Raw genomic sequence first — 25,373 nt, forward strand, 5'->3', positions numbered from 1 at the left:
TCAAGGTTTGCACTTTCTAGATGCAGTAAACACAGAATTTTTTTTTTTGCGTTATCAAGCTATATTGATTGCCACAGCCACCTACTCTGAACAAGATGGCAATAAAACATTATGTTCATTTTATTTTCTTGGGGGATGGCATATGGGGACCTACCTGAGTGATACCTGCTCTCATTACGTGTAAGCCTACGCTGAGCTCTTCTCTTGGCTCGAGTGGAAGGACTAGCAGAGCCTGTGGGCAGAGCTGCAAGGACAACGGCCAACAATGGAGCCGCGTGTCGGGCCACGCATTGCACAATAAAAAAGACTCTCCACAATGCACAGCTCCCCCGGTAGAAAGGAGTGTAAGGCTAACAGCAGCTTTGCTGCCATGAATGGCCGCTGGAATTATCCTGCCAGCCCTTCCAAAAAGGTGAGTGGGCAGTATACAAAATCAGTCATTTCACCATGTGTGCTCATTTATGGCATGTGAGTAGCAATTGGTGCAGCCGAGTCCAGCTGTCTGGGGCCAAATGAGCGCATTTTGTTACCAACAGGCCATACATGGAAAGAGAGCAGGCATGAAGATGAGTGGTGGAATGCTGGATTGCCAAGCATGGTCACAAAGCAGTGCACGGAGCAAGAAACTCAGAAAGAACTGTTCTCAAAGTGGTCAATCTGAGACACTTCTTCCTTGAGCCAATTGCCTCGTGAATGGCAACGGTACTGCGCATGTGTTATTTCAAGCCCAATCGGTCCATTGCAGTAGACCTCAGGATGTCTACGACAATCAGACACTCACGCAGCATTAAGGCGCAGAACTGATAAACAACCTTCATATATTTCTTAAATCTGTTACTGAGCTCCAGTGATGTGATCTGCACGCATAGTCATGAGCAAAAAGCAATGCAGGCACTGATTCAGCAAAGAATAGCGGGGAAGATATTCCTTCAGTAATGTGTTACACAGATGCCTGACCACATCATGACTGCTTGCTGCTTTCTACAAATTTTTCTTCATTTTCCAAAACAACACAAAAAATATATAACAGAGTACAGCATTTTTTCATAGCTCGAATGCAAAGAGGCCATTTGCTTAGAGAACAAACAAGAAAATGAATTTTTAAAGAAAGATTCCGATTTAATAATGTAAGAATCAGTCAGAGCGATTTTTAAAATGTAGCACATCCCAGAAGTCAGAGAAATCTTTAAAACTGAAGCTTCATTTCTTTTTCTTTTCAACTAAACTACTCATTTATTAGGTATATGGGGCAAAAACCAAACGTTGCCAATGATACTGCGGTTATATTGCCAATGAGAAAACAACTGTGGTGCCATTAGCAAAACAACTCTTTACAAATGAGTGCCAATGCATTTGTATACCTGTCAAAAAGTAAAAACATTTGATGAACATGGTTGACAGGTGGACCAACAAGCTGTCTCTCTGAGATTCAACGCATAACACCAGTAAAACATAAGACTCTGGGCGTGCTGCAAAACTATCAAGTATAAGCTCCCCACTGCCCTGTCATGGAGATAGAACTGCTTCTCCATGGAGGTAGAGCCTATCATTGAGGCAAAGTCTGTGCTCCGTCTCAATACGCTGCACGGCATTGAGTACACTAAGAAACCAAATAGGCACCACACTCTTAAAACCATATGCACATATGAACTGTGGTTCCCCATTGGCTGACGCCTGTGCTCTGGCCACTTGCAAACTGTTGCCGGTTGGCGGATGAGAGGCAGAGCACAGGCGCAGTACATGATGCATGCAGGATCTCTGTCTAAACTAGTAGCCCGGTGCGTGCACGGTGACAGCCATGTAAAGGCGTGCACCCAATGCACAAAAATAGAAAAAGCGCGGCCCGTGGTCCTCATCTTAAAGGCAAAAGGTAAAAAAGAAAAAACGAAACCACCAAGCGGGAAACCAATGTTTAAAAATGATTAACTCAACTGCATTGTGCCTCATTACTAAGCGACAGGTATGCGTCAGTTTACACACTAAGCGTCTTGCATGCTGACATTCACTCGTGAGCACGAGTTCGCGGGTTCGATACTGGCTGTGGCGGCCACCTTGATGTTGGTGCAAGTTAAAGACAGTCAAAATTAGCTAAGTAAGCGTAGTACTGTGCCACAGAGTAGGCTCGCCAGGTAAAATTCCGTTAACAAATTTAAGTCCATGCTGGACACTCCGTCATCCTTTCGGCTTCCTGATCCACAGCCGAACGGAGATGGCAGACGGGCATTACTAAAACTTGTGCACACAAACCAGCATTCCAAGTGTCCTTGTTAGAAGGGACAACACGTGGTTACACCTCACCAAACAAGGTGACAAAAGGGTTTTGCAATGCAGGCTCCCAACGTGCTGCGGCGCCGTGCTGTGCACTCAAGCTGAAGGTGGTGAGCAGAAAAGATGTCTTAGCCTAGCTTAAGAATAGCTAATTTTGTGCGTACAGGGATGCTGCCTAGACGACATGTCTAGACGATCAAGTCAGTGCCGTAATGAACTCAAGAACATGCCAAAGCAGTGACAAATGCCTCTCAAAAGAGGCAAGCTTCTAGCCAATGGCGTCGAGCGAGTGGCATGATGTCGCTGTCAATCCCCTTGCACCTGCTAGTGTGACTTCATAGAGGGCTGGCATGTGCAATGTGATTAACCACGATGTCATGATAACTGGTCGATGCCAGTGACTGGAGAGCGGGAGAAAAATTTACCCCACCTAGCACAGAAACATTACAACAATAATACACATTTGTTTAGGTGATACACTGAATCAATGTAGAGCATTGATTCAATGTTCTTAATGTAATTATTCTAATGTTTCTTTACTGTTACAGATAAGCATTGGAATAACCTTTCCCTAATATTAATTCAACATTTCAACAAATTACGGCAACATTCTCGGAAATGGTAAAGCAACCCTGTATGAGCATGGAGGCCCGCCAATTGTGAAGGTGTAGCTTTTGTAAAAGTTTGGAGCCCAGGGGGTTTGTTTGCTTGCAGGCCATATGATAGGACTCCTGTAGCATTCGTGGACATCCAACAAATCGGAGGGGTTAGGACCCGAGATCTTATCCTCAGGAGAAACACTGGAGATCTATGAGCCATGCGGTGTGGCACAGAAGCAAACCCCCTGGGATGTGAACTTCTGACAAAGGCTGCAGAAAATTTAACATTTTGAATGTGCAGACAGGATGCATATTGTCAGGGTCTTTTGAGGGGCATTGAGCTGCATCCGACCATAAATTGAAACGGATCCTGACGCCTGCCCACTTTTTTTCTTTTCTTAACATTTCTTTTTGCATGTATTTTCAGCTAACTCTTTCATGCCCTTTAACGGCATGTGTTTGTGCCTGTCGCTTACAAAACACTGCCAAAGGAGAAAAATGAAAACAACTGCACACTAGCATAGCCGACAGTGTAAGTGCTGGGATGGTTAGGACATCAGACTCGTTCGTTCTTGCTACTCCATGGCCACAACGGGTGGTCACACCACGTGTGCACTATTTCTATCTTTTCCTCTTCCACTTTCCCTTTCACACATCAAGATGACTCTCTCTCTCTGTGGACAACAGAGCAACATTATCCCAGAGCAGCATGCTGTCGAAGAAAATACAATGCAGTTCATACGATAGCATAACACCCCATTTGTCGGTCTGGCGCAAACTCCAAGGTCAGACCAGCCTGTGCTCTCATGACTACATCGTTGTATCTGAATACAGTGTGTGCCGTGCAGAGAGCAAAGAGTGCTGATAAGCAGTGCCGCAAACACTGACCAGCAGTCAATATTTGCGACAGCGCAGATGGTGTACGCCACAATGCCCCGTAAGAGGGTTTCCACTCACCTGTAGGATGGGATGGGAGATATGGAGCTAAAAGCCGGGCACGCTTCTTCTCATAGCCCTTCTGCGTTATGTCACCTGCGCAGAACAGAACAGGGTTTTCCAACTCAGATAAAAAAACTGAGCAAAAAAAAACAGGTCAATTTTCCATTCTACACTTTTAAATGAATTGATATACCTGCATTTAGTGTTTGCAGCACACCTTGCATGCACTACATAGGCTTCTGCGATCAATGCCTGGCTATGACTGCTTACCCGCTATGTGTGCAGCTTTCTTCCATTGTTTGGTGCAGTCACAATTCACAGCACAGTATACACCCTTACAAAGAGCAATACGCATTCAATAAAAGGGGTGACGCTACTAGTATTGTCACGGCTACTAGTATTTGCACACCCTTAGGAATGTGAATATCATAACGACGCCATCATGTGATAATAGGTCACAAAGTGCGTGACCTTAACCTTGGCTACTTTCGACGACACTAATCCGGTTAAATCCATGCTAGTGGGGCGGCACTTGTGGATTGAATAGTGGTGAAATTTCACTTGATATTATTCTACACGTTTCGACTGATTACGGCTGACCATGTACAATCATGGACAAAAGATTGCGGGATGTGGATTTGCGGAAAAAGACTTATTTCTGCATTGCCACACTAGACAGGCAGATTGTATTTTTGCAGTAGATGGAGCACGCAAGCCTCCACATGTTCGTACACATTTCAGCGATCTGCTATGCCTGACCTCGCTGCAATAAATTTTTGTCTGCAAACCCACATCCTGCAAACATTTGTCCATGACTTACTTGACACTTGATTTCATGTGCAAAGTTTGCAGTTTAATGCCACTTTCGGCACTGTCTAGAAGTAGTCAGATATCCTCTGGTTTCGCACAACGGCATCTCTGCCACGTCAGCCAGCTTGTTAACCGCTGCTAGAGCCGGAACAGCGGTTGCACTCGAGCAGCGGCAGCGGCTGAAATGAGCAGGTCGGAAGGCAATGGCACATGCGGCGTGATCACGCGCCCATGCTCTCATGCTTTAAAGGTTTTTTGTAGACGGGCATTACCGCCTTAACAGAGCTGGGCTAGCTGACACGCATCCGTGGATCAAAAAGTGTTTTAAGGTGGACAATGTGTTCCACAATGCCCGCGCCTTCTGCTTCTGTCAGTTTCCGCAACCTTTCAACCACGCAGCACTTCCACCATGCTCAACATTACCCCGTATAATCTTGCGTCCATCAAGCAACACACCTCGGCATACAGGAAAATAGAGAGAAACGAACAAGACATATAAACAGAACAGAGGCGCGCTCTTACGCGCACAGACGCGAACGGCCCGACGAGATGCTGGGCGACGCGGGGAGAGTGCATGGCGCCACTGGGCAGCGGTGCGTCATGCACTGGGCCTTAAGGAACCGGAACTCGCACTCCAGCCGTGCGTCGACAGCAGGAAGGTCGGCGACCTCCCCACTCGGAGACAAAGTCAGGCGGTGGAAATGCGCGCTCTTCCAAACGATGTGCCGGCACGTGACAGCTTGGCCGCGTGTCATCCAACGCAGGAACTCCCAATTAGCGCGAAAGCCGCAGCAGCGCGTTATCCTCGCGTTAGCAACGGTTCGCTGCCCGAAAAGAGCGCAGCGTAAGTGCCCAGCTCCTTCGAGGACAAGACCTGTAATGCCGCCACCACTGCATCGCAAGCGTAGCTGACACTCGATGCATCGGAACATTCTTTTTCACGAAATCGTTCTAGGTATCCAGGGAAAAGACCTATGACAGTCTGTCGTCTCGGGGCGTTTCTCTTCTCGCTCCGCTGTGAACCGCGAGCAAAGCCTCCGAACGCACACGCTAAACGCGAGGTCTCCTCTGCGTTGTTGCCCCTGGACGGACGGTACGCGGCGTCGCGAGGCTCGGTTAAACCATCGTTAAGGCTCCAACTGAAAACCCGGTCGACTCCGCCCACAAAGCATTCGACGCCGCACGAGGGCACTTACGGAGAACGTCGCAGCCATGCGCCTGTCTGCCACGAGCCGCAACACAAGCAAACCCCGCAGGGGCGCCGCTGGTTCCTCTCGCTTGGCGTCGCGAGAAACCATAGCGCACATCCCGACGGCGTTGTCGTGGAAGCACTTCGCAGAACGACCGCGGAACAGGAAAAGGCGCGCAACCGGAGGAGCCCTCGCGGCGGCCGACGAAGCCGGGAAACACGTGCGCCTCAGCTGCCGCCAACATACGCGCGGTCCACATGGCAGCTACAGGGAGGGGGGCGACAGGCGTCGACTGGCCGACAGCCGGGTGTACATAAACACGAGTGGTCTGCCCAAAAAGTCCGTGTTAAGGCCAAACGTGCGTGCGTTTGTTTCACGCCGACGACGCATTTCCTGTATGGCCCGGCCGCTCACGAGCGACTGAAGGCGTGCTCACACCGCAGAGCCGCGGGCGTTGCGCGACTGGTTACGGTTGCCAGAAAAAAAAAAAAAAAACGGCTACTTCTTTGAGGATCCGGGACAAATAACCAATCGAACGATCTGCTCGGATGAACGCGCCCCAAAACGACGGCACACAATTATTTGGGCAGAGTGTGACGTCCGCTCATGTCGCGTTCTTGCGCGAAAGCCCGCCCAAGTTGCTGCACATATACCAGGCGTCCTGAAAAGGGAAACAGCTGCGCTACAAGGAAAAGGAAGTGCGCCTAGTTCCCGCGCAACGAGCTGAAGGAAAAGCCGGGCTAGCGGATGCCATGCCACAGTCCAGCATCAAGCGAATGCACCAACAATTTCTATGTCCAAACGCAACATCCGCGATCGAGGCATGGCGCAAGAGGGCTCCGGACCGATTTCGACACGAATATACTGGGAGCATGGATAAACGAAAGAGGGCAAAGAGATGCTGGGATAATGAAACATGGGGCATTATGGGGATACAACAAATACGAAGTACTGAGAGGAATTTGGAAAGGGCTTACTTTCGGGAATGCGGTTATATGTGCCTAAGAAGTTCAGTCGGGATTAGAAGTAAACCGGAGAGCTGTTGGGAAGATTAGCACTAGGTGCCACGCGCCAAAACCACGAACGAGGTAGTATAGGGGGATACGGGCTGCGCATCGTTCGAAGCACGGGAAGCTCAGAGTAAAATACTATACGAAGAGCGCCTGAGGAAGGGCGATTACAGGGGGGCAGCTAAGGCATTTAAATGCCTATACAGAAAGAGCGTTGGCTCACAATGGCGGAAAGGAACTAGGAAACTAACCTGTAAAAGCTGGTTCACATGCAAGAGACTGAGCGATTGAGCGGCGCGTCGCAGTGAAAATTTACAACTTCGTGGTTCAACCTTGCCGCTCATCGCAGCGACGACTCGAAACATGTTTTTCCGCCGCGGCGGCAGGATTCGCTAGCATTTTCGCTCGCATGTGAAGCAGGCTTAAGTTTGCCAGAGACGAGGACGGAGAAAGAAAGTGCATTAAACGACAGGTGAAAAACGCGGAAGGTAAAAACTGGATTAATTCGATGGAAAAGAAGCATAGCGTAGAAGTATATCGATACTGCAAAAAGCAGATCAGGAAGGAATCGTTCTATGAGAACTAAAGAGGCAGTGCCCTACTCCTTAAAGCTATAGATCAGGGTAGCCACAAAGAAATACAACCAAGAAGATGACACATGTGCACTGTGTGGTAAATCTGTAGAAACGAACATCTCATTATCGAATGTGGTGGTATCCTACCGGATATCGATACAGGCACCGTCACTATCCCCGAGGCCCTAGGTTTTAGAGACAACAATGGTCATGTGGATGAATCTGCGGTGGAAGTCAGCAATAAGCGATTGGAAGATTGGTGGCTCAAAAGCAGAGAGGTGACAGTGTTAGAAGTGTAGGATTAAAAATGTATTTAAAGAAAATGGCGAATATATAGACCGATTTATAAAACCGTAAAAGAAATGCAAGAGTGAAAGAAGAAAAAAAAAAAGCCGAGCAGAGCGGCAACTGCCACCACCCCGTTTCATCGGGGACTCTCTTCCATCCATCACTTTTGTTCAGTCTAAACGCAGAGTACAACCACTGTACTGCAACTGTTGCACTCAATGGCATCAGCTTAATTTTGAAGCAGATACACCCCATACTGAAACCTCCTAATGAATACAAGTTTTAGTAATAGGCACTGTAGGTTTTTAACAGTGGTAGCAGCCATAAATAAACTATACAGTCTGCAACAATGAATCTTAAATTTCGAAATGTTGGCTAAGACATTCGTTTACCAATTCATTTTCCTTTCATGCCACAAGAGTGTTGGTGAAACGCCCGGAAATGCACTTCACCGACAAACCACACAAACTAACCACAGCTGTGAAATCACACGGTTTATTGAAGACCATTTCCACACACAACAAACCAGGGAGGCTCCAAAGCACTTAATAATGCTTTACTCTCTGCTCGGCCCACTCAAACCCCATTCAGTTCCTTGGCGTCAGCAGCGACGACAGCCGTGACTCGAGAGTGGCCGCGCGCGCGCCACCACTTGCTGGAACCGCGTAGAAGAGCACGATAAATTATGAGAAACCGCGCGCAATATGAACGGCGGAATTTTCTTTTCGAAAAACGAATGATCCGCTGTTCGCGACCGCTGCCCTGGAGCACAGATGCCGAAGTCGTTCCGGCCGTTCCGACGCAAAGCGGCGCAATTTTCGTCTCTTCTCTGTGGTTGGCGCAGTCTGGCGCAAGAAGTTGAGTTTGTATCCGAATGGCGCGATTGGAGCAGGAGTCCCACACTACGGCGGGCGTTTTCGTAGACAACGAAAGAACGCGGCCAGTACTGCCACCGAAAACGCTGTACCAGACGACGAACCCTGCTACATGCGCTAAATACGAGCGCAATTAAACGAAACAGCGCTTCAGAAAGAAAAAAAGGCAAAAAGTAGAAGCAGCGCCCGACAACTCCTCACGGGCCTGTGCACAATATGGCAGAACAACCAGGCACATATTCGCGGAGAAACATTCAAAAATCGAAGCATTAGGCAGAGCATCCACTCAAGGGAAAGTCGGTGTCCATTTGCGGTGTCGGCGGTGAGCAATATGGATAGCGTCTTGGGGGGGGGGGGGGGGGGGGGGGGGAGGCAACATCTCCGTCCCGCCATCGCCGGAACAACGAGGGAGAAGGGCAACAGCAAGAGCGACGTGCACTGGAGACCATCCAGCGCGAGCACGCACGAGCCGCGGGCAGTTGCGAGCAGCGCAGTCGAAGCTAACCCCCCTTTCTTGTTTGCCCTTCGATGCAGAGTGAGCACGAATGCACTGCACGCAAAACGTGCGACACTGCCCTTGTGCGGCACCGGGTTACGGCCCCAAACGTACTTCACGCTTCCACGGGCGAGCGCCCCATCCGTTAAACAAACACGGCCTCGCAGCACAGCGCGCGGCGGGCAAGCTGCGAGCGCTGCGGTCGCGCCCGCCCTCTTTGGGCGATGTCTTTCCGTCGGCCGGCAACCTGTGCGCAAAGCAGGCCGACGGGCCGGAAGAGAAAAAGATGGTCTCGGGGAACAGGACAGAGGGGGAGCAAGAAAGCAGAAAACATAACGAGTGCGCGACACGGGCGCACGGAGAACAAAGGGGCGCGCTTGAGAGAAAAGGGATCCGCCGGGGTCGCCGGGTGGAACCTGTCCGCCGCCAAATGCCGTTGCTTGTTCCGGCGAGGAAACGCGCTTCCGCGGATGGGAACCACGTGCACTTCCGGGCAGGGGGGGCACACAACTCGCGCCGCCTCTCGTCGCTGCTGCTGCCTACCGCAGCCACAAAGGAGAGCATTTCATTACGAGCTGCGAAATTGAGCGCAATCAGAGCTCGCTGTTAATGCGCGCGCTGTCGCGATTGTACAGCCGAGGGGCCAGCGACGAGTAGGACGCAAAAGCGAGTCGATATGCGCCAATTAGAGCCGGGATAGAGGCGCCATCCCGCCCAATGACGACACCGATGGGAAGTTATCGCACTTCACGCAGCCTACTGGGGCAATCATCGGGCTGGCGTAAAATGCTACACGACACAGACTGCTTATGCTGGGGATGAACTGTACTACAAGCCGACAGCGGACGGGAGTTCAGAGAGTGAAAGGAAAAAAAACAAGTACATTTGCCTACTTTTGCGCGCACCCCTTCCCATCCCCTTCCACCGCCGCATATGTCAAGTCACGATGCGTGAGGCTCCGCGTCTGGCGTCAACTGCAGGCCAAGAAGGGGGGCTACACTGCACACTGAGTGCTAACACCCTTGGCGCACGGCTAAGCGTCCGACGTTATTGATGTCCTCCCTTTTCTTGCCAGCATTTCGCCCTTATCGGAATGGAGTCGCCGAGGCCGCGGGAAGGACAGCAAAGCTATAAAAGGGCATACCGCGAAGCGAAGATTCATACACGCACGAAGAAGCGCCTACACATTTCTTTTCGTCATTTCTTTTTTTTCCTATTCCTGCCGACGGAAAGGAACAGGCGACGCGGAAGTGCGATTAACGCAACGTCTGCGCCGACGCCGCTCCCAACACCCACGGCTTCACGCCCGATCTCGAAGAAAAGCACGGGCAAAGGGAAAGGAGTCACTGCCTCGCGAAGGTATTGCAACTTTAGCAGCAGACGGGCACGCGAGGGAGTCGCGGGGCCACTTTCCGCAGCGCCAGAGAGAAAGAGAGAAAAAAAATGCAGAGAATAAATAAAAGGCTGCGGCAGTACGAAAGAGGGCGCTTAGCAAGTTTTCAGCTGGACGCGGCTCCGGAAATTGCGAGAGTCCACGTTGCGGACGCGCAGACGGGCGGCGCTTTTCCGGACCGTAAATACCTGGAAATTGCGCCCGCCGCGTGTTCATTGCGGTGGCTGTGAACAACAGGAAGCAAGGGAGTCGGCGTGTCTTGCCTCCAGCCGCCGCGGCAAACGCCACACAGCGGTGGACGGACTGTCTCGCTGCCACGGGACAGCAGAAGCACGGATGCAAACTGCGCTGCACTCAGCCGAGCATCACCGCTGCAACGCCGCACGCTTTCGGCAAAACACGCGCGCGTACTCGGCCCCCAGGTTTTCGCACGCGCATCGAGCTCAGTGATGCTGCCACCATCACACGGCAGTCACAAACTGTCGACTTGGACAAGACTACGATGTAAATACGGAAAGGTCACAAATCCCCCTCTCCACATCTTTCACTTATGAGCGGCTCTTGGTCGAAGAGACGTCTCGGACTCCTCACAAACGCGGCTCAAGCGCCTCGGGCGAAATGTGGTTAGCACCCCAAAGTACACACACCGCGGGACCGCGCATATGGCGCGGGGTTTGCGGGCGCGCGTGCGAGCCCTGCGCTCAGCAGAGGCCGCCACTGTTTACACAGGGGGCCGCGCAGGAAGCCCCGCTCTCTCCATGCCCTCCCTCCGCCTCGTCGCTGCGATCGCTTCGCCACCGTGGAGGTGCCGAAATGTGTGAACTTCGGATTGGTCGCAGCCAGCCTCTGGCCCAGAATGCGGACCCGAAACGCCCGGAAGAGATGTTGCCGGTTCAAGACGTGCGTAACACTTGTGGCGAACTCGCGATTATATTTTCCGCCTTCAATGTTTTTTTTTTTTTGCGATTCTGCTCAGTGTGGTGCTGTTACGCATGTTTGCTTTTTTCTCTCGATCGAGGGCACATATGCACGCATCGGCAGATAACCACTCCCCGTGGCTTTTTCCCCCATTCTCGTCAGCGCGGCGTGTACCTTGCTTGAGCGTAGCAAATGTGCGGTGCGCGAATTGTGAATCTTCTGCCTTTTTGTGTGTGTGTGTGTCCCGCACAAAGTATCGTTCGGACCAAGCCTCGCGTAATGAAGGTCCGTCCACTGAGGCCCTGGCATGAGCGCCTTGGGTTAATAATACGCAGCTTTTCACCCGCATCACCTGACCGATATACGAGCGAATGAACTCCTTCTGGGCGCGTTCAGAGAGCCGACCTTTCCAGATTCCGGCTGTCGTGGGACAGGGTGACGTTATCAGGGCGCGATGCAGCTGGAGAACGCGTCGGCACGCACCCAGCCAGGAATAGCAAAGCGTGCTTTTTCGGCAATATGTGCCGGTGGGCGCACTGCAACTAAAAAACGCCTCCGCAGACGTAATGCGAAACCCTCGCCGCTCCTTTACAGTCTTAGAGCGCCAAGAACACCTTTATCCCGAAGGAAGGTGAAACTCGCGGACGCTGCATGGCACAACAGAGTCAGGTATACGGCGCTTTTCCCTCGGCGTCTGAGGGACCCTGCATGGAAACATAGGCCGCACCCTTCCGCGCACGGCCTGTAGTGCGTTTATGTCCACCGCCAAAGCAATACGGCACTGTGCGGTCATAAACAAATTCATATCCGAGGCCGAGATCGCAGATATGCTAATGCCCGGGTCGAGATCTCGGCCGGAACTCGGCAGTCAACAATGGACCGCCGAGAGACGGTCGCGGTGCATGATACGAAGACGACTGACCCAACGTCATTATACGCATTTCACATTCTGCAGCTGACAGGCTCTCTCGCTCGCTTGGTCGGGCCTGCGATCCGAAATGTATGCGACACTCCCCACCGGTGCGGGCCTATAAACGCCGCACACGTCTCCTCCCCCGACGTCCTCCATCGGCGGTGCCCCGGAGTAGTTTGGACGGAACTGCGCGGCGATTACGCGCCGGCCACGCACCAACGCACGCGGCATTGTTCGAAAGAAAATGCAGCCTCGCCAAACGAAGCAGCGGCGCTCTCGCGAGCGTGCGCACAATATATACGAGGCCCGTGTGTATTCACGCCACAGCTTAGGCGGAACGGCGGCTGCTTCGCAAGAGCGCCAATCTGAGCTCAGAGACGAGCGGCCGCCGCATAGTCGAGAAAAGAAACCTCAACCAGGCACGGCGCCCAAAACGTGCGAAAGATTGTGGCGCCAACTTCCGGGCGTTTCGCCGGTCGGGCCGCGTGCGTGGACGGTGCGGCCGAGTTCACCTCCACAGTACATGGCATACCGCTGTACCATAGTAGCCTCCAAAATGCGGAAAGGACTGAAGAAACGCTCCCCGATAATATGCGGGAGTTTTCTTGCACTCCACGTAGCTCAAGGCACACACACACACACCTGCCAAGCTCTCTTTGTTTTTTTAACAGAATGGCGGAAATGGGCGAAAAAAAAAAGGAATGGGAAAGGCGGGAGTTTCGCAAAGTTCATTTCAGGTAAGGCATCCTTCCATGCAAAAGTTGGCACAAAAGCTAATCAAACTGACTACCACTGAATGAAAGCCTTTTACGTCAAAACTACTACTCAGAATGTTAGCAATTCCAGCCTCAGTCCGGTAACGACTCAACGCGCAGCTTTCGGAATCAAAACCGCACGAGCTGCGCGTCGACGCAGACGTAAGCCTCTATTTCTCTCCTGAAGCAGCCGTGGGCCAGATCATCCTTCGCTGCGCCGGTCTAAAGTCCGAGAGAAAAAACCTCGTGGCCGTGGCGCGCTCGGAAGACGCGAAAGGAGTGAAACAGCCCAAACAAAGTACGCTACGAAACTACGAATGCAGCGTTTCCCGCCAACACTGCTGAGCTTCTCATTGCTCCAACCGGTGCATATACACCCCCCCCCCCCCCCTTCCCGCCCTTTTACCAACGAACAGAAAGTGAGGAGTGGCCCGGAAAGAGGACGCATGCAACAAAAGACAGAGAAAAGGCCTAGAGCGTCCCTTTTGTTGTCCGAATCGGGAACGATACGCGTCACTAACGAGCCCCTGCTTGCCTGCCCTCCTTTAGGGTGGCCTCATCCATTCACTCTCTTCTGCACACCCGTTGCACAGGAACCGCTTGGTGAGTTCGCATTTAGCGCCCAGGATTATCGAGAGGCAATGCGATACTAAAGACTCGCATCAAGAATATTGATTGATGGCCCAAGGGTCAGCGCGATTCACAGCGCGATTCGGCAGATTCACAAAAGGTGGTGTCGTGACCCTCGAACCGTGCACGGGGAACGTTCCAAATGCAATACATTTCCCCGGTGGTGCGAACATATGACAGCAAGCGCAGTGTCGAGGTACCCTGGCAGCTTCTACAGCGGCTCGTGGGGGGAACAAGGTCAACGACAGCTGCCGCTGTCCGTAGACAAGAAGCCCGCCGTCAGCGACGCGAAGTAGTAGCCAGTCGCAATCATTGGCCGGCAACTTATCTCGCGCAGCCGGTCTGCGCGCCCATTGTCGGGGACAACGACCCGACACAAGATGAGCACGATAAACGGCCCAGGAAAGCCGCTCCGCGACTGGCCACCCTCGGCCAGTGCGGTTTGCTGTCTGTACTACGTGACCCGCGGCCACCCGAAGCGAACCACCGCTTTTCTTTTCGTTCACACAGCTTTCTCCGCGGGCGCCAAGATCAGACGCCCCTAAATGAAAGACGACTCGGTCTCCTGCCAAGGCAGGAAGCAAGAGTTTTCTCACAGGTTAGATCAGAGCGGAGAAGAAAGCCGAATCCACTACTCTGGGTGCAATTCATTCGATCCACAGCGTCAGCTCTGGGAGCACAAAAAAAAAACTAACCAGTCGTAGATGCGAATGCAATCGAAACGAAACTGCTCTTCCAAAGCAAGCAGAGAAGCTATACACAGCACATGGGAGCGACGTGGAAGCTCGACTGTAGCCACAGTTTTCCGCATCAAGACAGTGCGCCCTAGCACCGCTCCAGCGCGAAGCGCCCCGAGGCCCCAGTTTCGAGAAGACAAGCGTCGCATCGCAAGCCTCAAACAGCCGTCGCGACGCAGACACGACCCGAATTAGGGACGGGGCTCGCCTCCGTCGCGCATGCAGCGAACGACCCCTCCCCCATGTGAGCATCCGTCCGCCAACGGCCAATAAAACCACGGGCGGCGGCGGCAGCGCGGGGGGACAAGGCATGTTTACAATGAGGGGGGCTGCAGAAGCGCTGCCTGGAGAGCGTCACCCGGCGGCAGACAACGGGGCCCCGCGCCAGGAGCGCGGCCGACAAGACCGCGTGCTCGGCGCGCGACTGGCTCGCGGGGTCGCCGAGACTCGCGTCTCACATTTACGGGCGCCTCCTTGGGGCACGAAACGCCGCCACGCTCAAAGCAGAACAATGCACGGCCGACCAGCGGACGGATATTGGCTGGTGAGTCAGGGAGGGAGGCCCGCTGGCTCAAGTCGCGATGCACAGGCGTTTCTGCGGACAACGTGAATTCCTTAAAGGAAGAGATCGTCGTTGGCGAATGAAGATGTAGCCGCCGTACGATTATCTTCGTCGCGGTAAATGAAAGAATGCGAGCGAGGAAAAAAAGAAAAAATAGAACTTCGGGCATGTTTCTCGGTAAGTGGTGCAGCGGACACGCACAGCTAGATTAGCGTATCTTGACAAAAAAAAAAAAACGCGAGTAACAAACCCGTCTTAAAGCGAGCACACGCCATGTGGAACTTGAACAGTTAAGAGAAAGCACAACAGACGCGTACACTGCTCGAGTAACAACAGGTTTCTCAAGCTCTGCGTTTTCCGCTCTCACCGGCACCCAACCTTTGGCACAGCATACTCTTCAAAAGCGATCTTCCAACACCATTAGAGCCCGCAGTCATCATCAAACGCTACAATTGGTCCGCGGCGACAGCGACCACGCATAAAGGTGTCGAAGAGTAAACGGCCTGGGCTGGTGGCAATGAGCGGCTGTATACAAGCACGTTTCCGGCACTTCGAGCGCGGAGGGTGCGCGAACGCCCTGAAAGGCACCGCCGGGCTTCGTCGCCTGGCTTCGCTTGCCAAGAGAGGCGATAAAAACCTCAGCCGCCTCCAAACGAAACGGGTCGAGAAGTGTACGGCAAATCCCGCGATCCCGGTGGCAGTCAATGCTTCTAATGCCTGCAATTCCTGAGCTTCGGAAGTGTGGGAACGAGCCTCCCTCTCACGTTAGACCGGTGATAAAGTAACACAGGCTGCACGTCACCACTCGACTTTCCCCCCGGGCCTTATTGAGTAACGTAAATGCAAAAGTTGAATCAATTTTTATTCCACTGCGCTTCCGCATAGTTCTCAAAAAAAAAAAAAAAAAACGCTCACCCCTGCCGCCACGTAAGCGTAACTCGAAGCTTTGAAAGCGTTCAACTCAGATGTCAGGAAAAAAAAGCAAACAAGACTGCAACCAGAGAACACAAGGAAGAAGTAGTAATACGAAGGAAAGGGGTACAGATCATGCGGCGAGATCTCAGTCTATACAGGAGCGATTTACTCGTTACCAGCGAGGTCATTATACGATACTGGAAAGCAATTGAGCTCCCTTCGGACCGTCGCAGTCAGCCGACTGACTGCAGACATGTCGCCCCCCCCCCCCCCCCCCCCCGTTCCCCTCCAGATTTGCCCTAGACCCAGTTTCGGAGCTGTATTTTTCCACCGGACTGGTTCCAGCGTAGCTGCCGATGAAAAATTTGCAACGGGGACGTTCAAAGCTGAGACAGCGCAATTATCCTGGCTGTTCGGCCAGCGCAAACCACGGGAAAGCAAAAGCACCCAGATGCAGAGGCGCTCGAAGCTGGAGGAATGTCAGCCCGTATAAAGACACCAAAGTGAAAGGCAGAGACAGAGAGAGAGATCGAAAAAAAAAAAGGACGAATACCCACAGTGCGACATGGGCCCGCTTGACTTAGTGCAATCAGCTAAATGCTTAAAAAAAAAACAGTGCGCCGGTGACAAGACGAAAGTCAAGGGAAATGTAACAGCTGAAAACAGCGCCTTGAAGTGAGACGTAATATTTTCGATCCGATCGCGCAAGCGTGCATTCCGCTACAGTCTACTTGAAGCAACAGGTGCGTGTACCCTCAAGGAGCAAGCAGCTCGGGGCAGGCCAGGCCCCCTCTAATGCATGAGCCATGGGCGCGCCCAGCCCAGCCGGGCCTGCTGCCACGCATCTCCCTTGCAAATGCGCCAGCACCGACAGAGCGGTAACCAGGGGGCGCCCCTGCAGCCCGGCCTCGGCAAACAGTTCCCTGCAGCAGGGGACGAAGAAAAAGGAATGCACTTCCACAGCGACCCTCCCCCCCTTCCAACGCCGTCTCGCACTGCATCGCGCACCCAAGGGCAAAGCAGCGCGACCTTCCAGGGCAGGCGGGAAGGTGTCGCGGCTCTGCGCGCACGTACGCACCGGCGTTGAATAGGCACGCCCACCGCTCGAAGACGGGGGAAAGGTCGTCGTCAATGGCACGGGTGGAACCGTCCATGCGACTCAGCAGCAGAGGTCCTCAACCCCCACGGCGACGACATAGTTCCATCGCAAAGTAAATGCTGCCAAAGAAACGAAGAGCTTTTCTACACTGATAAACATAGAAGTCCTCTCGGACAGCGTCGATCGCACTGCGCCTCGATAACGTCGAGACGGCAGTTTTCGCTCACTTCGCGATGGGATATTATTCGCACGTCAGACAGCGTGCGCAGAGCAGCTTAGGCAAGCAGGCGCGCAAAACGCTTCTTCGCAATGCAGCGACCGCGTTGGCCGCTCTGAACAGAACCGGCTGTTACCGCGGAGAAGACACCAGCGTCGGCGACCACCTTCCTTCGCGTTCCGAGCCAAAAACGCACAAGTACAAGGTGTACTACGCGGCGAGCACGAGACCAGGCACCCCATTAGCACCCGAGCGCTGACTGCAACTCAGGTGAGGACTCTACAGCGTCGCAAGCCAGACGAGGCCGCCGCGAAAACCACGCTGCACCATGGAACTTCTTGTACGGCACTGCGCGGTGCCCGGATTTGCGTGCAACCTGGCTGGAAGAAATCGGGGACCTTTTCCTTCCATTTGTCAGCCGCAGCGCCCGAAGAGGAAACCAGTTTCGGGGCGACAGCGCAGCCCGGCTGTCCGGCGGCAGAACAAAGGGGCGCGATTCACTGCGAGCACCCCGCGCTCCCTTGCTGTCGAGGGCGAAACAAAGGCACAGAATTTAGGACGCGCCCGTCCTCCGACCCCAATGACCGATCGGCGGGAAACTGCCGTTCCAGGAGACACGAGGAAACTGCGCGCCACGAAGAAAGGCAGGCACAGACGTGTGCGGCCCATCGTTCGCAATGTGTTTCAGGCCCATGCATGTGTTCACACCCGCCGCGGTGGCTCAGTGGTTAGGGCGCTCGACTACTGATCCGGAGTTCCCGGGTTCGAACCCGACCGCGGCGGCTGCGTTTTTATGGAGGAAAAACGCTAAGGCGCCCGTGTGCTGTGCGATGTCAGTGCACGTTAAAGATCCCCAGGTGGTCGAAATTATTCCGGAGCCCTCCACTACGGCACCTCTTAATTTCATTCTTTCTTTCTTGCTTGCTTGCTTTCTTTCACTGCCACCTCCTGCCCTTCCCTTACAGCGCGGTTCGGGTGGGTGCCCACCGAGATAGCGAATAATTGCTGCGCCATTTGCTTTCCTCAAAAACCAATTGTCAACTTTTTCGCCTGCGGGCTCCGCAGGGGCAAGAAACCTAGTTTTGGCGGTCCAGAGGAGATCACAACATTCAGTCCTTGTCCTGGACGTTACCGCGAAACACAGATGCCGGGGGCGGAAGATTTGGCGGGTCACGCCGAAAAAAAAGGAGTGGGAAATGCGCTAAGCCAACTTAACTCCGCGCTGCTAGGGGGCTCGGAAGATTTCCACAGACTGCAAGCACTCGGCAAACTAACTGAGCACGCCCACAAGAGGGGTCCCGTAGCGAAAAAAAAAAAAGACAGGTACAGCCCGCTCTAGTGGACCAACATGAAGAGAAGGCATGCGACTGCGTAAGTATCGCCCCACAAAACTTCACCGTACAGAAGCCCCGTGCACGCTGACGACCGGACACCAGTGATGACAAAGACCAACACAACGCTTCAGCGAAGGTGAACAACCTGTTACACAATGCAAAACAGGCGACAGGACGGTTGTACAACAACGCCACAAAATTTCAAGTACAGACAGACGTGCACTTTTGAATCGGAGGTGAGCCAAGTGCACTCGGCACAGCACACCAAAAGTGCGCCGGAAACTGTCCGCACCTTCGCGTAGTCCTGGCAGTACGCAACGGCCGATGACGGATGCGATCAGGTCAGGACGTTGGCAAGGCGCAGAAGAGGAGGCCACGACGCGCTGCTTGCTCACTGTATCTCCTTGAATCGGCACAATACTAGCGGTCGAGGAAAAAGTAGCAAACTTTATAAAACAGACCACAGGAGCAGGAGAGAGAGTCCCGACATAAGCCCGTTCTCACTCCGGAACACCACAGGACGTTCGCTTGAGCGTCGGACGGTTGACACGCGACCGTAGACAGAGCGGGGAAGGCGGACACTTGCGGTCAGCGGCCCAACGAGGACACCTGGAAGGAAAGGATCCCCGGCCACTGTCGCCCTTGGAAGTAGGCTACCCTGCTGCTACGCCCTCCTTCGCGCCAGCGGAAACAACCCGCGGACGCACCGATGATGGGTTGAACCAGTTCCGCGCAGCCACACTGACGACACGGGCCGAATGCGGCGTGGATGTGCCCTTCGGTGCATATACTGTACGCGGTAGCTGCGCTCCCCGTACACCGGCCTGTGTACGCCCGAGTTCCCAACAGCGGTGCTCTGCAGCAGTTACGCTGCTGCTGCAATGAAGAACTTAAGGGTACACGACGCGAGAGCGTCAATGGGTTAACGTCAATATATCTGGAATTGATCATTTTTGACTTTACATTTGTAGATGCCTGGCAGTCCTCATACCATGCACTCCTGGCGCAGTGGTGCAGCGGTTAAGCAATGCACCACTGCCCTGCGACTGCTGCAGGTGCTCCCAGCGGTGGGGCTTGTGCGACCCGGGTTGCTCTTCCCGAACAACCTCTCGCGACCAATAATTACATTAATTTAACTGACCCCTGCCACGGTGGTCAGTTTGCTGACAATCCAGTGGACAGGTTGTGTGACGTCGCAAGGTCACGTGACCTAGAATTCTTCTCCGGGGATTTCTCGCTCACAACGCCGACGACGCCGGATTTTGGCCGAATGGGAGCCTTAACGCAGTCGCGTTGAAAAAGGTGACAGCGGCAGCAGCCATCGAAATCAGGGCCAAGCGCAATAGACGCCTACCTGTAGTGTAGGGAGGCTATGAGCGACGCCATTATATTGCTCCATATTCATTTAGACCACCTGCGGTTATTTAACGTGCGCTTATTTAACGGCCATCGCGGTCGGGATTCAATGCCGCCGCCTTGGGATCAGCAGTCGAACGCCAAAGCCACTGGACCACCGCTGATCAAGGGTGTCTCCGGCAGCTTTCATGCGAATTGAGTGCTATCGGAAACTGAGGACGACGCTCTCTTCTGCAATTCTTTCTGGGCACGCTGATTTTTGTCCGGAAGCAAAGACGCTCTTGTTCAAACTCGTGACGTCTACACAGGAAAGGACTCCCTGATCACCGTGTTGAAGTGAATGGCGTTACGGCCTAGCCTCAGGGATCCGCACTGCATGCATGCTCGCGTGCTGTTGCGGCGCACAGGCCGATACCCGAAGCGCCACTTCTGTATGCACAAATAAGGCGGCAACACGAGGGGAGAATCGGCCGAGGTTACGGCTGGGGAGTCCGCCTCCAGGACAAAAGCCAAGCTCGTGTCAACGACCCACCGAATCGCGACGGCTGCAATGAGTGAAACGACGGTGGCGGCCGACCAAAAGAAACGAGGAGAGAGCGCAGACGAAAAGAGGCACGCCATGGGGGCGTATAAACAAATCGCAGACAGGAGACCCGCGCCGTGCGAGTGTATACACACACACTGAAAATAACCACTGGCGAAAGACACGCGAGGAGCCCTCGCCAAAAGTGGCTCCCCCGAGACGAACGCCGCGCCTCTTGCCTCCTCGGCGGCGCGATGCGGGAGGAAAGGGAATGCGAGTCAACACGCGCGCGGGGTCGACTCAGTCCCGGTCAGGATCGGACGTAGCCAGGACCCAGTTCTTGCACCGCGCCGGGTCACGCAACCCGCCCGCGGCACGAGAGGCCGCGGCGGACAAACGGGAGGCTTGTGGCTGCTGACGTCCACCGAGGAAAGGCTCGAATGGACTCCGATCGTCTGCGCGCGCACGGTGGCCGAGGTGCGCCCGCTTCTCTCTTCTTCGGGACGAGAACGAGGCCAGAGAGCGCGCTTTCCTCCCGCGAGATGCTAAATGCAGGCAATGCAGCGTCAATAACTCGGTTTCGGGCGCACCCTCAACTTGGCGCAACAGCTCATGCATGCATGCACGGGCACACCCGGCTGGCGATGCTCGGAACCACAGCGCCTTTCATACCGGAGCCAGCGACTACCACTGCTCGCTAACTGTATAAGCCCTGACGCCACGGGCCAATTAACCACGATAAAGGGGAGAACATTGAACCTGGGAAAGGACTACTACAAAACAAAGCCCCAGCCAGGCTTTAAATCGAGCAAGAAAGCTGAGCAGTAGGCAAACAACTCTCTTTCAGAGTTGGCAATCTCATCGAATGCGCTGCAAGAAGCATTTCCGAAGAAAGGCGGATTCTGTGCGAAATGCATATACAATGGCGCGACCTGTTCCTGAAACGAACTCACCCGCCGTTCATTTTATTAGATTAGCATGCGTAGCGAGAGGCACTGTAGACCGCAGATGAAGGCTCTTGTGCTACCCCACCTGGTACACAGACCACGAAGAACTGGGACCAAGTCCCGGCGACCATCTCCCCGGGGAAAAGCACAGCCAGCCACCACTGATACCGACCGCAAAGGCCGCCCGAGCCGACCAGAACACACACACCTCGCGGCTGTTAAGGCGTCACTGAGCCTCAACTCGGGGCAATCTCGGGCCCCTTGGACGGGTCCTTATCGCGGAAGACTTCTCCGCCCGCTTTGCTCGGGCAGCCGCGCTGCTTGCACGCGCGAACCTGTTTCACACCACGAGAGGGTGCGTTTCCTTATAGGAAGCGGAATGGAATAAACAATCACGCAAAGTGGTCACAAAACGCGCAGCGGCGAATTTTAAGTTTTCCGCCATTTTGTTTTACACCGCATGCCGAAGCGCCACTCGGCCCAGTTAGGAACGATCAGCCGCCGCAGGCTCACCGAATCGGTTATACGGCGTTCCGTTCAAAAACATCGGGATGCACATATTTACAAGCAAGCCAGACAGTTTATTGGAACACCGAGCGGCTCCTTGAAACGCGTCCTGTTGCGATTTCAGCCCTTACCGACCGTTTTTCTGCGTACAGCGAGCAAGACCGGCGCCGTTGTAGACTTGTGCGCGGAAGCAGCGAAGGATCCCACGGGGCGATTACGCCTTCGCGGGAAGAAGCCGTACGGGCGTCGGAACGCCATTGCCGGAGCGAGGTTGCACCACCATGGCGCGATGCCCCGCACGAGGGCCACCCAGCGTCGCAGCATTCTAATAGCAATGCGCGAGGAGCGGCAGCTGCAGGACTCGGCCGCTTTCGGCACCAGGCAGTCCACAAAGGATCCGCAGACGTTGCGCCTCGGCAACCTCGGGGGCAGGAGAACGTCCCATTCACGCCACAGGAGCAGCACGCACGCGCGCCTACACTGCCGAGGCACACATCAGCGGCCATGCCTAGAAATCCCGAGCATGACGCCGACAAGAGGCGCGTTCATCAGGTTGGCATAGAGCCCGCTTGCGCCATTCTGTGCTCGCGGCGTTGCGGAGATATCCGAGAGCGCATCTTGGGGACCCCGCATCGCGCAGGCGCCCACTTCTATTGTGGCCCAGCCGGTCGTAGAGGCGCGCTCGGCGACGCGATCGCCTGCCCGCCGACGGAGCGACGCCGCCTAGGTCCCGGAGATGCGTCCGCCGACCAAGGCCGCCGAGGCGAGTGTCTCCGAGCGGTGACGTCATCCGGGCGGCACGCCATGCACGGAAAAGCGCGCGTCACCCGCCTCCGCAGCGGCAAACCGCTCGGTCCCCGACGAAATGATTCAGTCTCACGGAGAAAGGGCTTCTCCGCACTAGGGCAGCCCCGGGCTGCGACAAGACGACGTTCTCGGAGGCCGAAAATTAATCAGTCAGCGGTTGGTCTGGCAACCAGGGGCGCCGATCGAGCACCGAAAGCCCAGCGCCATCATTCGCGGCGAATGTTGCGCGTCTAGGCCGCGGAAACGCGATGGCTGCCTGCGCGCCGCGATCTCCGATGCCGAGAAGACGACACCCAGTCGCCGCAGAGGTGGGTCGACGGCTCCGCGATAATGGGGCATCGCACGGCTGCGGGGCGCCGGCCAAAATGGCATCGCCGTTTCCCAATGGCGCAGCGGGACGCCGCGCCCAATCAGCGCACGCGACGAAGTCCGCAGGATGGCCACCGGCGACGACGGCGCAGAGGTGCGACCGACACCGCAGGCACCTGTCGCCCTCATTAGGGGGCCCGCATGGCGCACGAGTTGCGTGCAGCGCGTGGCACAGCAGCGGCGCACGAACCCGGCAGTCTGCTGTGCGAGGCGGGGTGCTCACGCCAGAATGGTATACCACCGAGTGAGCCATGTCCCGACTCCTCAGCATAGAAAAACCAATCCGAAGCAGTGTCACAGATCCCAACACACCCTTCAACGGCGTCTTCTTGCATTAGCGGGCCGGCACTTAACTCGCTCCCAGATGAGGTATTCTCGGGTAAGCGTACGCATGTGATGACACTACGCAGCAGCATGTGGCCGTTTGAAAGTGGCACCATACCCACTGTCACGTACAGAGACACCCGCTCAAAATCAGCGGCCCTAGCTGGGCAGTGCTGCACTAAAGTGTCAGCGCCCCCGCATGGCGACTATCCCGTCAGCGCGGCTCGGATGCCCAGAACGGAAGCCACTGATCCTCACGCGGGAAGACTGGCGTCGCCCTTGTTAACGGGCGGCCCTTTCCCAGAAGAAGAATAGTATCCGGCCAGCAGGCAACAACGAAAAGCTCCTCGGCGGGGCTGCTTTCGCGAAGACGCCTTTCATTCTCCTCAGCGGCTTCCACTGTGCCCTTCGGCAGCAGAGCGTAAAGTAATGAACCCCCGGGGAGAATTGTTCTCTCGCTTTCCCAGCAAAGCAAACGAGGCGCGCGCACTTCCCATTTCAACGGTTCGCCCGCCGCTGGGATAAAGGGCAGCGCTTTCCAACGTCGACGGAAGGTTGCAATTTTGGTTCCGCCTTCTTTTTCTGCGCAGCATTACTCAAGAGTCAACGTCGGCCACCCTGCGGTAGCTCGATCGAGCGGCCGTCACGCGTAATATGCGCGCATTCACTTGTGTAATTGCTCCAGTCATCAACTGGCTCGTGTTTTAATGCGGCCGTTGGTACTATTAGAAGCGCCACCCTGAGGAAAAGCTGTCCGGCGGCGTAGTGTTGCGCACACTTGCCACGGTTTGCAGGAAATCCTCTCTCTCTTCATGTGTAGGGAAGAGGCCCTGGGATGACTAAAACTGATGACCATGGACGACTCGGCAAAAATGAAAATAATCAAGAATAGCTCCGCAAAGGTGTTCGGCGGTTTGCTGGCAAAATATGCAAGTATGAAAAGAAAAGGAAAGACGCAGTTAAAAGCAATGAGAAGATCTAATGCTAAACGCATACTCATCGCATAATGATAATTAAGCGCCCCCGTATTTATTTTAGTCACCCGACGTATTCGTACATCAAGCCCTCTCCGAAAGCCACTTTCATTTCGCGTCACCAGAAAGCTGTACCGGTGAGCGTTTTTTCTTGCGCCGCAGTGCAACAAACCAAGAGCGCCGAGGAGCTGGAACACGCTACGAAGGAAAAGCCAAGCGTCGCGAGAAGGGATGACACCACCACCACCACCGCGGAACGGAAATGCCACACCGCGCAACCGGTTCGCTGCTCGGCGGATGAGTCAGACAGCGCCGCGGGTTCCGGAGGCGAGGCGGAGAACCAGCGCCCGGCCGCCGCTCGCGTGCCGCAGGCGCCAAGATAAACATCGCTCTCGCTGTCACGAGGGCAGCCGAGCCAGCCAGCGGCGCGAAAAGCGAGGGACAAGCAGCGCGCACACACGGGCACAGCAGAGCAGACGCTGTGCAATGAACCTCTGGCTTCCATCAGGCCGCCCCGCACACGAGTGACGCTGCGCGTTGCGCACAGAACCTCGCGGGGCCCCCGCGCCGACCGAGATCAGCGGCTAGCTGCGCGCGCCTTCAGCAAGAACGCGGAGAGAGAAATCGGAGGCCAGTGCTACCAGCACTCGACGGGCAAGGGTGGAACAGCACTGCCCCAGACACACGTTGGGCGCACAGCTGAATTTGCGGAACCGCACAGGCGGACAAGACAGAAGAGCCACCTCGTCCCGGCCACACGCCTCCGAGGGCAAGGTTAGACGGGCGAACACCGGCCCCGCAGGCGGCCTCGACGATTCGCGGCCGATAACCCCCTGCTTCCGTAAATGAGCCGACGCGTGTGTGGGCCCGCCCACCTCTTGTAGTTGTTGTACTTCGTGTTTCCTCGCGCTACTAAACTGCGCAGTGCAGCATGAATGCGAACAAATTTTGCGCCAGCTCAAGGCCTGAACTAAGGCAACGGGGATTTTCCAGCTCAGGCGTGCCGGTGCATTTGCCACGTGAAGCCACATGCAGGTGCAAAC

The 25,373-nt window shown here is 54.6% G+C and overlaps 1 protein-coding gene across 12 annotated transcripts in view; it reads right to left on the minus strand.

The window, feature by feature from the left end:
• DIP2 (disco-interacting protein 2) overlaps positions 1-25,373 on the minus strand; it is a 191,227-nt gene that overhangs the window by 101,055 nt on the left and 64,799 nt on the right. For 7 of the 12 annotated variants that reach the window (XM_077644191.1, XM_077644200.1, XM_077644183.1 and 4 more), the window contains exons 2-3: positions 3,825-3,899; positions 155-244 (exon numbers count right to left, since the gene is read on the minus strand). In XM_077644191.1, coding sequence (XP_077500317.1) covers positions 155-244; positions 3,825-3,899 — 165 coding nt within the window. Of the gene's footprint in view, positions 1-154; positions 245-3,824; positions 3,900-5,812; positions 6,081-25,373 lie in introns of those variants that run through there. The other 5 variants (XM_077644215.1, XM_077644208.1, XM_077644158.1 and 2 more) reach the window with 3 other exon arrangements.

The sequence above is a fragment of the Amblyomma americanum genome, chromosome 1 (genome assembly GCF_052857255.1).
Source record: "Amblyomma americanum isolate KBUSLIRL-KWMA chromosome 1, ASM5285725v1, whole genome shotgun sequence".
In the NCBI taxonomy this organism is placed as follows: domain Eukaryota; kingdom Metazoa; phylum Arthropoda; class Arachnida; order Ixodida; family Ixodidae; genus Amblyomma; species Amblyomma americanum.